Genomic DNA, 10927 nt, shown 5'->3' on the forward strand with positions numbered 1-10927 from the left:
TATTAGAATGGCAAATAAAAAACTTTATTTTTTGTTAAAATGGCAACCACTGCAAATTTGATCTATCAGTATGGTAAAAATTACCCCTCATTCTTTCACATTCTTGAATCCGAATAATTTTTCAGGGAACTTACAATATATTGTATCAAGAGTTTTACCAGATTTTTATTAAAATATTTACTTATTATATATAAGTTGTAAATAATTTATTTTAATTTTGTACAAAAACAATCAAATGTCGTAAATATGTAGAAATAATAGTACAAAAGAAAAATTAAAAAAACATTTTGCCCGATTCTAAATATCATTTTGAACATTTAAAAATATCAGAGCTTAACAATTAAACAAAAATTAAGTGAACTTTAATTTAGGGGCTTTAAATTTAAAACTTTGAAAATTCTGGAGATTCAGATATTTAAAAATTAGGTACTTTTAAACATTTTCAAAGTGAAAACTTCCGAATTACCTTAAAAGGTACCTTAAAAGTAACCATTAAAATACTTTCTTCTAACAATATTCATACACTTTGAAACTATTTTTGAAATATTTTTTTTTCAGTCTTTTAAAATTTTGTTGAATTTAAATTTTTGAACTCGAAATTAAAATTTGAAAGCTTAAAATATGCAGGCGATTAGAATTTTATTTAAAATTTAGAAGCTTTTAAATTCTTATATTTTGAACATTTAAATTTTGTTTGTAACTCGTCATCTTTTAAATTTGTTTGCTCGTAAATTCAAGTTTTAGCATTCAGAAAAACATATGAAAACATAAAAACCTTTAGATAGTTTGCATGAATAGATGATTAATTTTAAGCATGTTGTAATTTTAAAATAAACTTTAAAACTGTGGGGAGTTTGAAATTTGTACGAATTAAAAATGTACAAGTTAAAAACATCTTTAAACTTGAGTTTCAATTTTGAACAATTTGGAATTTCAAGACTTTTCAAATGATATTTTTTAATTCGAAATTGACATTTGGAAACTCTTAATTTCATCCACGTCAGAATATTTGTATTTGGAATCGAATTTTTGAAGTTTTTCCATGAAAATTTAAAATTTTGCGGGAATAAACTTTTTAAATTAGATGCATTCATATTAATTCAATCATTGCAAACGTCATTTTTATAAATTTGTATCATCAGAATGCTAAGACACTTTGAAGTTAGGAAACTTGAAAATTTCAGACAACTTAAAAATGTGCACGACTTAAAACGCTCTAAACTGCTGCTTCTTTTAAAATGATAGAATTTAGGTCCCTCAAAATGTTGAAATTGCTCATTTGCGACATCAGCAAATTCAAAATCTTCGAAATAAAAATGAACTTGAATTAATAAAAAATGTCAGCTTATAATACCTAAGAAGTGAAGAGTATTTCCATTTTAAAACGCTTCGAGGCAGTCGATGAGGCTCCATTGAAGTCCTGATACGTCGAAGTTCGTCCAGACTTGAGTGAAACATTTCCTTATCAAGTAAACTCTTCCGCCTTATCGAGTAAACTCGTGAATTCCTCCGAAACTTCCGGACGATTCGTCTGTTACTGACGTTCGTGACCTTATCCGAACCTCTCGCCTCCGTTACGGACGCCTATGTCGCCAGGGAGTCGCTAGTCATTAAGACTTAACTCCAGATTAAACCCAACTACGCCATTAACTCATTTCCCTGATTTAACGCGCTATTTTCATTATAAGAGGTTCAGAGATAATCATTAAGAACGGTCAGGTAGCGGTTTTATTAAACCAAGACGTGACACTGAATCTAGCCAACTAAGTGTGACTCTTCCTCACTATATCCTAGAAACTTAACGACAAATTAGGAACTTGAATTTAAAAAATATTTTTTTATCAGGTTTTAAACATATAAAACATCCTCTGTATAATTTCTTCAACAAAAGATTGTATTTTTCTATTTGAATTTTTTCATTTACGACTGTCGGTGGGAATCGAAAACATAAGTGGTCTTTGAGAAACGTGTTCAGGAATGGCAAAATAGGTATCAAAATGAAAGCTTTGATCGAAAACGTTATTTGCAGTTGATAGTTTTGAAAGATGCCTACAGTCGGTAAATTATCATGGTACTTATCGATTCAGACTAAAGCGTCATAAATCAATAATTTTAAATCGAAGCTTTAAATTATTTCTCTAATGATAATCTTGAAAGAACTCTATTATTTGTCAGAGTATTTATTCGACGGATGATTTAAAATTTCCGGTATTCTTTCGGTCGATATTTCATTTTTCCGTTCTGAGAATTATAATTCTATCTAAAATTTTAATTCTTTTGGGAAATTCCCTGTTCCATTTCAGAATTATAGTTATTTTTTAAAATTAACTTTTCCCAATAAGAACCACAATTCTTTTTAAAAATTACCTGATTCAATTCAAAATTGTAATTGGGCAATTAAAAGTCAGGAATTTCAGAATCCGCCAGTAGTCTTTCGATTTTAATGAAACTTTGCGAATTATAGTGCTATATAAGACATTTATACTCAAAGGATTTAAAGAATGTTACGACTTTTGGGCGTTAAGTCGTATTGAATTTTTGGGTTGGTTTGTTTTGAATATCGACATTTCTGGAACTGATAATTAAAGTTTAATATTAAAATTAAAAAGTTTCAAAATTTTGCCCGAAGAAAAGTTCAAACCAAAATTTGACTACATTTTTCGTGAAATCTCCCCCTTTTAATTTTTGTTAAAGTGCAACATAAAGATTTCTTAATAAATCACCTTCCATTTAAGAATAATGGATGGAGACTCTTCTGGTTCCCGAAATATAGTAATTTTAGTGACACAATTCTCTTCACTTCACTGTCAGTGTCGCCACTCACAAACGATAGGATCTGAAAATTTTGTTTGATCTTCTTGGAAACATTTTTTCCAAGTACAGTGCGGCTTGGGCTTCATATTCAGGGATGCGTGAAAAGAAAAGGTTCTATTAACAAACACTGAAGATTATATATTGCTAATTTTCAAAGGATTTTTCCCATATAACTCAGAATTAGAATTCTTTTGGAATATTCCCTGAACCAACCCAAATTGATCATTCTTTCCAAAAATCCCATATTCAGTCAGAAATTCCCATGTTAAAAAACATAATTACAGTTTTTATTTATATACATTTTTTAAAACGTAATTTTTTCTCTCATTGATTTAAAGGCTATCAAATGTTCAATTTCAGATAAATAATAATTTACGAGTTTGCGTGTAAGCCGGATTTCAGAACTTTATAGACTTTAAGATTTCAAAATATAACAAACTGAGAGTAATTAAATATCAAAACAACTTTAGTATTCGTTTTAGAACAATCGAATGCAAAGTCCTAGTTTTTTCCTGGTGAACAAAATTCCCGGCCTATTCTCGATATCCTTAAAAAAACAATATTTAAAGAAAATGATTTTATTCGTACAGTGCTCGTAACAGTGTATATACATCGCGTGTTTGATGGACGTTACAGCATTTCTTTTTAGGCTTCAATCACGAAATGAGGTTCTCATGCCAACAAATGAGTATCCCTCGCCTTAATTCTACTCATATGATCAGATCATATCAGAATAATGATCGAATTTTTTCCACTAGCTACATAAATCACATGTGTAGATTTTTGTAAAGCTGCTTAGTGAAATCATCCATTCAGAATAAATTACTATAATGATGTGCGGATACCTTTATAAATAAATTGATCATCGTATTCCCACGTTTAAAAGATCCACTCGTTCGAGAATAAAAGAGCGTCGACTTCAGCAGAGAAACATTCTGGAGTGCACCGCACACCGTGATTAATGCGATTAATTTATTCCTAACACACACACACACACATGGAACTTGAGGTTCACCTCCTGGGCCAACCGCGCATTCATTTCCACATACAGCTTTGGCCTGATCGAGTTTCATTGTTCATTTTTCCTCACTTTTCCTTGTTTAGAGCTTGGATGAATTCCTCCAGTTTTTCTTGAATCTGCCTCACTCGTTCTGAAATTATAAGGAAATTTTCAGTGAAATATTCAGGTGGCTACTTAAGACTCAGAACAAAATTCTTTGTCATTTCCCAGTTTAAACCCATTTTTCCTGCTTATTTACATTTTCAAATGCAATCCTGCCAAAATGAGCCATATATAATTTGAAGTAATCGAAAACGAGATTCTAGATTGACGATACGCATGCGGAATAATTACAAACTTAAAGAATTTTTTTATTTTTAGTTCTAAATCCTAAATATGAAACTGAAGATTTCTAAACTGCGTTCATAAATCCACACACACACACACACACACACACACACACAAATTCCATATTGTACAATTTTATATTGATAAATAGGATAATTTTAAATTCAAAACTTACAAACTTAAACAATCTCCAATGAGAAAACATTTAAAATTGTACAATTTCAAAGTCGAATTCATCATAATTGAACAGTTTTTATTTCGAGTACACCAAACTCTCGCTTTCAGTCAAGTGTTGGGGGTTGCCTTCAAATGGCCTTGGACTGATTTCGGGGGGATAGAAACGTAAACAGTGAGGGCTGCCGAACTCGTTTCCAATTTTTCCAATTTTATTCACATTTCAGACATTTAAAATGGAACAATTTACAAATGTGATGTGACAATGATGAGTGAGACGTGGGTGGATGAGAAGGGGTGGAAAGGCTTGAAAAGAATATTACCAAGAGGATATTGGTGAAAGATGCAAGCAGCGAGAAAGGAGCACGTGGAAGGGAGAGAAATTGGTGACATGGTGTCAGGGTAAGGAAGAAACTGGTGGTGGAGGAATAAAAAGGAGAGTATATAGAAGAAAAGGAAAGAACAATGGTTAAAATATTAAGATTAGAAAAACTTATTGTGGATATAGTATGCATGTGCAGAAGAAGAGAAGAGGAAGGATGGAGCACAATAAGGAAATTGATACAGGCTGCATAGGAAGCGATTTGAATGAATGGACCAGGGAAAAAGGGGGAAAGGTATCAGATGAAGAAAAGGAGGTGTTTATAAGAAACACAAAAAAAAAGGAAACGGACCGGGAGGCTAGGAGGCTACTGGATTTTTTGGGAGGGGCGGGATGGTTCATTTGTAAGGACGATACAAGGGGGGATGAAGAAAGGGAATATAAATACGCGGGTATAGGGAACATTGTAATAAATTACATTGCAACAGAAGAAAGAATAAGGAGGCTGATGGCAGAATACTTTCCGGTGATCGCGACAATGAGATGTGGTGGCCCAAAGCGCGGTAGGTGGAAGAGGAAAGGAAACAGAGAAATAAAATTAAAAATGGGCAGTTAGGGGAGGAAAAGTTAAGAGAATGTAGAGAAAAATAGAAAACAAAGAGAGAGAGTAGACACGCTGCTAGAAAAGCTAAAAGGAGTGCATGATAAGGTAAGGGAAGTGGTGAAACCGAGAGAAAAAGAAGAAGAGTTTAGGAGAGTTTGGTGGGATGATGAATGCAGGGAAAGTTGAAAAGCATGAAAAAGAGTGTAAGAAAATGGAGGAAATGGAAAAAGGAGAACTCAACAAGAGAAAGAGAGAGCATGAAAAAATGATAAATGAGAAAAGACAGAAGGAGAAAGAAAGGTACATGGAAGAGTTAAAGAAAGGTGTAAAAGAAGGGAGAGAATTAGGAAATGGTAATCAGGGAATGAAAGACTCTCAAACCCGTAAAAGGGAGAAAGTAGAAACAAAAATTAAGAGGATATTAAATTTTAATTACTTAAAGATTAAGACTTTTAATTAGAAATCATATTGCTTCAATTAATATAAAAATGGCAAAAATTGAAGCGCTTTTAATCTGCGAAATTTCAATCTTTGATTTTGATAACTTTGTAATTATTTAATTATTCGAATGCTTTAATTTTATAATTGTACAATTTTCAACGATTTGAATTCGAATTTATTCCATTTAAACTCATTACATTCAATTTATATTTGAATTATATCATTTTAAAGGATTAATTTCCAGATCAGTAATTTTTTTACCATTTTTAATCATTTTTAAACTCATTTTAAATCATCTTATATATGAATCATCAAATTGAAATTTTAAAATTTTTCTGTTTAAGTACATATTGCAAAAATAGTGTAAATTTCAATGTTTTCTTAAATGTTCAAAAACTTCCGAAATAATCGACATTTTTCAATGTTCTTGGGCTCATTTTAAAGTTACTTTTTCACCGCATCAGAACAGCTTACGAGTATAAATCGCAAAAATTTTCTTATCAAATTGCAAGAATTTTAACTTGTAACAAAAAAGTTGGAAAATTTTGAAAAAACCTTATCTGTAGACAAATCAGAATGAAAATTAAATATATGGGGCATTCCACGCAATATTTACCGCCCAACATTTTTTTCACGTAAACATTTTTTGTTCTTGTTTAAAAATCAAAAATATTCGATACGTATTTTTTTATTTGAATATAACACTTTAATAGCACTTTAATTATTTATTTAACAATGTAAATGAAATATTCATTAACAAATAAATTTTTTCAATTTGCACCTGTTTTTTATTTTAAAGAGTGGACTAAGCGTTTTCCTCCACCCTTTGAAATAAAAATAAAAGAAATAAAAAACAGGTGGAAATTGAAAAAAAATTTTTTTTAATATTTCATTTATGTTATTTAATAAATAATTAAGGTGGATTTTAGTATACTTTATTCTAAAGTTGAGGAAAAGGCCCATATTTTGTCTTTCGTATGAATTTTCATATCTTTGTTTAATATTGCAGTATAAGAAATTGGAAAAAGGGTACTTTTTTGTGAATTTAAATTTTTTTTAATTTCTCGAAAACTGTACGTGTCGCATTGAAATAAAAAAATAAGTTTCGAATATTTTTGTGTGTTAGCAAGAAAAAAAATATTTTACATGAAAGAAAAATTTGGTGGCAAATATTGCGTGGAATGCTTCATATATTTTGAGGAAAGTTCATGATTATATGTTTCATATATTCTATAAAAATATTTTTGTTACAAAAAAAGAAATATTGCAATTTTTCTAACTTTTTTGTTACAATTTAAGTTCTTGCAATTGGATAAGAAAATGTGTACAATTTATAATCATAAGCTGCTGTAGCGCGGTGAAAAAGTAGCTTTAAAATGAGCCCAAGAACATTGCAAAATGTTGATTATTTCGGAAGTTATTGAAAATTTAAAAAAACATTGAAATTTACACTATTTTTGCAATATCTACTTAAAAAATAGACATGTTGGCTTTACCCTGGGCTCATTTTATACAGAAGTTTAAGAGCAATCCACCTTTTAAAGATAAATTTGCATAGCTCTGGCATAATTAAAATTAAGAGAACATACGCAGTCATCAAAAAAGAGGTGTGCGAAAACTTTTTTTCGAAAATCTAAAGGGGCCACTTCACAATCGTTGTGTCAACTCGAAACATATTATTCTATCAAGTTTTATACAATAAATAAACTATAATCAACAATTGTTGAATTTCAAACGCTAAAGATTTGAAACTATCGAATCTATTACGCTTCGAAATAAAATTTTTCAATATTGGACGTTATGAATGAAAAATTCTTTAGTTATACGGGCCTTCGTTTCTAAATTAAATCACTGTTAGAAATTTTTATTTGAAATCAATTAATTTGATATGGTCCCATCAAATAGTATTCAATTTTAAAGGCTTTTTATATAAACCATACATTTCGAAAATGTCCAGAAAATTGAATCATTTATAATAAGTGTTTAAAACTGAAATAAGGAAATGAAAATTTTATTGTCGAAAAAAATTCTTGATTATTTCCCGGTTTCCCGGTCCATTTTGCGGCCTCTGAGATAAAAAAGTAAATATCTTACTCAGTTCCTCAGCAAGCGTAACTCTTCTCCCCGTTAGGAGTTTCTGCTTAATTTCATTATCCTGGCTATAATCTTCTAATACTTCCTTAATCTCTTTATCTAGCCTTCGAGCTTCTCGATTCATGATCTGCTGTCTCAAAGCATTTGCTGTTACTTTGAGCACCTGTTGTATTCGCCAGAAAAGCACTACATCATTGCACTCCATCTGAAATTACACATTGAAAAAAACATATATATTTATATACAATGTGATCCACAATTAACAATATAAATTATAGGACAATATGGAAGCCTACTTCTTGATCATGGCCAGTGTGATAGAGATAATATCCTTTCCTGCAATCATAAGCTCTCGACAAGCTTTGTTGCAAAAAGTATCTCCTATAGACCGGATGCCAAGTTTCCCGAATAAATTCATTATCCACATCCAATCCATTCCGCTGCAAATTTTTCCTCACTGTAGTCAACTCGTCTTGTGTCAAGGTAGGTGCGTGTTTCTGAAAAATAATTAAATTTTCAAAAACCTTTGAAATAACTGCAGGTCTTGGACTCACTTCAGAGATCAAGAATAGTGTAAATAGTGTCACAAATTTTTAAAAATAGAGTCAAAGTATTATCATAAAATTGGTCAAGTATTAAAATGATGTTCATTAACCTCTTCGTTGGCATTTACGCAAAATGCGTCAACATTTTCGCTGCCCTGGGTGGCATTGACGCAAAATGCGTCAATCTTCTTTTTTTCCTATTTAACTTACTCCGATTTTGCATTCAAGTCGCAGTCGAGGGTTTTTAGGGTCGCTGAATCTGAATCTGAAGTCAAAATTCAAAAATTCTAAATTTCGGATCCAATATGGTGAACGAAAAAAAAGGCTCGATTTGAATCAATATCGGTACTCAAGGGGTTTTGAGGTCGCTGAATCAGAGTTTCAAGTCAAAATTCGAAAATTTTTAATGGCCGATATTTTCCTCCGCCATTTTCAATTTTTGAATTTTGACGGCACTTTCGGGTTCAGCGATCCCAAAAATCCGTAAGTACCAAGATTTATCCAAATCGAGCCGTTTTTTGGGTTTTTGCCCGCCATACTGGATCCGCCATTTTGAATTTTCGAATTTTGACTTCAGATTCGGATTCAGCAACCCCAAAAACCCCAGGACACACATTTTCAGGATAACCAATTTTCCTGCCATTTTGGGCACTTTTTGTCGAATTATCTCTGCCAACGACGGGGTTAAGAAGAATATTTATTTGATTTTAACCACATTTTTAAACTGTTATAGAAGTTCAGTCATATGAAAGAGTATTTAAATTTGTTTTCTAACCTATTTTTGACCATTTGCAAAATATAATACGTTTTTATTTATGGACAACCAAAAGTTGCGTTTAACTTAAATGCAAACTGAATTAATAGAACCCAATAAGAAAATCTGACTATTTTTGGTTGAAAGTTCATTCTTCTCGATTGAAAAGTCTACAATTAAATTTTTGGCTAAAAATTAATCTTTTCTTGTGTAAAACTTTTATTATTTGTTTCACAATGCAATTCTTTTGTTGGAAATTCAATAATTTGATTGATTTTTTTTCTTTCTCTGCTAAAAAATTTGTTTAGTGGAAAATTTAAATATTTTGTTGAACATCGAATTTTTTGGTTTAAAAATTCCTCTCTTTCAGTAGAAGCTTCATCTTTTTTGGTTAAAAATGCAACTGTTTAAAAATAATTCCAGTTCAATTGAAAATTAACTTTTTTGTTAAAAATTCAACTTTTTAGCAGAAAATATACTTGTTTTGTTGAAAATTTATGTATTTTGTTAAAGGTTCGTCTTTTTGGTACTAAATCAGTATATACTCTATTACAATTTTCGTTGAAAATTCATCTGTTTAGCCGGTGGAAAACTCAATTCTTTGATTCAAAAATTGAAATATTTTCTTATCAGTTCTTTTTTGTTGATAAGGATTCATAATTCTAGTTGAAAATTAGTCGTTTTTTTGTTGTTGTTAAAAATTAATTTTTAACTGAAAATTTATCTATTTTGTTTAAAATTGAATTCAACTGTTTTGTAGAAAGTTTCTCTTTTTGACCTTGAAAATTCAAGACTTTGGTTAAAGTTTAAACTGCTCTATTTTTGGTTACATATTGATCCTTCTAAGTTAAAAAATTCAACTGTTTAAGTAAAAACAAATCTAGAAACGAAAAAACGAAAAATTAATCCAATAAAGTTTGGAATAACATCACATGAACTGTTCAAACTATTCAGTTGAAGATTTATGTAAATTATTGAAAATTCATCTCTTTTGGTGAAAAATTAATCTTCTTGGCTGAAAATTCAACTACTTGGTTAAAAAGGTATGCGTTTTGTTAAAAGTTCATCTTTTCTGGTACAAAAAATTAATAATAATCTTTGTAAAAATTTAACTATATGTATTAAGATGTATGCATTTTTTTAAAGGTTCGTATTTTTGGTAGGAAATCAATATATTCTCTATTACATTTTTCGTTGAAGATTAATCTTTTTAGTTTAAAATTTCAATTTCTTGATTGAAAACTTAAAAACTTGATCAAAAGTTCTTTTCTCTTTTAAAAAATTAAGTATTTAACTGAAAATCTAACTATTTCGTTGAAAATTTATTTTATTAAAATTTGGCTCTTTTGTTTCTAATTCGAAGGATAGATAAAAAAATTCGACTGTTTTGTAGAAAATTCGTCTTTTTGGGATTGAGGAATCAAGACTGGTACAAAAAAAAATCCACAATTTGGTACAAAATTAAACTATTTTGTAGGAAATTCTTTTTTTTAACCTAATTCTCTCTAATCAAAAGTTAACTACTCCCTTTTTGTTTAAAAATTGATCTTTTTTTGTTTAAAAATTCAACTTTTTAGTTAAAGCAAAATTTAAAAACGCAAAACTAAAAATTAATCAAATACAATTTGGACAAACATCACATTCACTGTTGAATCTATTTAGTTGAAAATTTATGTAATTTGTTGAAAATTAATTTTTTTTTGTGAAACATTAATCTTCTTAGTTGAATATTCAACTACGAGGGTAGTTCAATAAGTCCTTAGAATGAAGTATAAAAACAATTTTTTTTGGGTAAATTTTTTTTTATTTTTCAACATAATCTCCTTAGAGC

The 10927-nt window shown here is 29.9% G+C and overlaps 1 protein-coding gene across 5 annotated transcripts in view; it reads right to left on the reverse strand.

Annotated features, from left to right (window-relative positions):
• Window positions 1–3376: 3376 nt before the first annotated feature.
• The window catches only part of LOC117176755 (dynamin-like 120 kDa protein, mitochondrial), a 24700-nt gene continuing 17149 nt past the window's right edge, over window positions 3377–10927 (reverse strand). For all 5 annotated transcript variants that reach the window (XM_033367038.1, XM_033367037.1, XM_033367036.1 and 2 more), the window contains 3 exons: window positions 8094–8294; window positions 7798–8002; window positions 3377–3965 (listed from right to left, as the gene is read on the reverse strand). In XM_033367038.1, coding sequence (XP_033222929.1) covers window positions 3901–3965; window positions 7798–8002; window positions 8094–8294 — 471 coding nt within the window. In that variant the 3' untranslated portion in view covers window positions 3377–3900. The remainder of the gene's footprint in view (window positions 3966–7797; window positions 8003–8093; window positions 8295–10927) is intronic.

This window comes from Belonocnema kinseyi, chromosome 7 (genome assembly GCF_010883055.1).
Source record: "Belonocnema kinseyi isolate 2016_QV_RU_SX_M_011 chromosome 7, B_treatae_v1, whole genome shotgun sequence".
Taxonomy (NCBI): Eukaryota; Metazoa; Arthropoda; class Insecta; order Hymenoptera; family Cynipidae; genus Belonocnema; species Belonocnema kinseyi.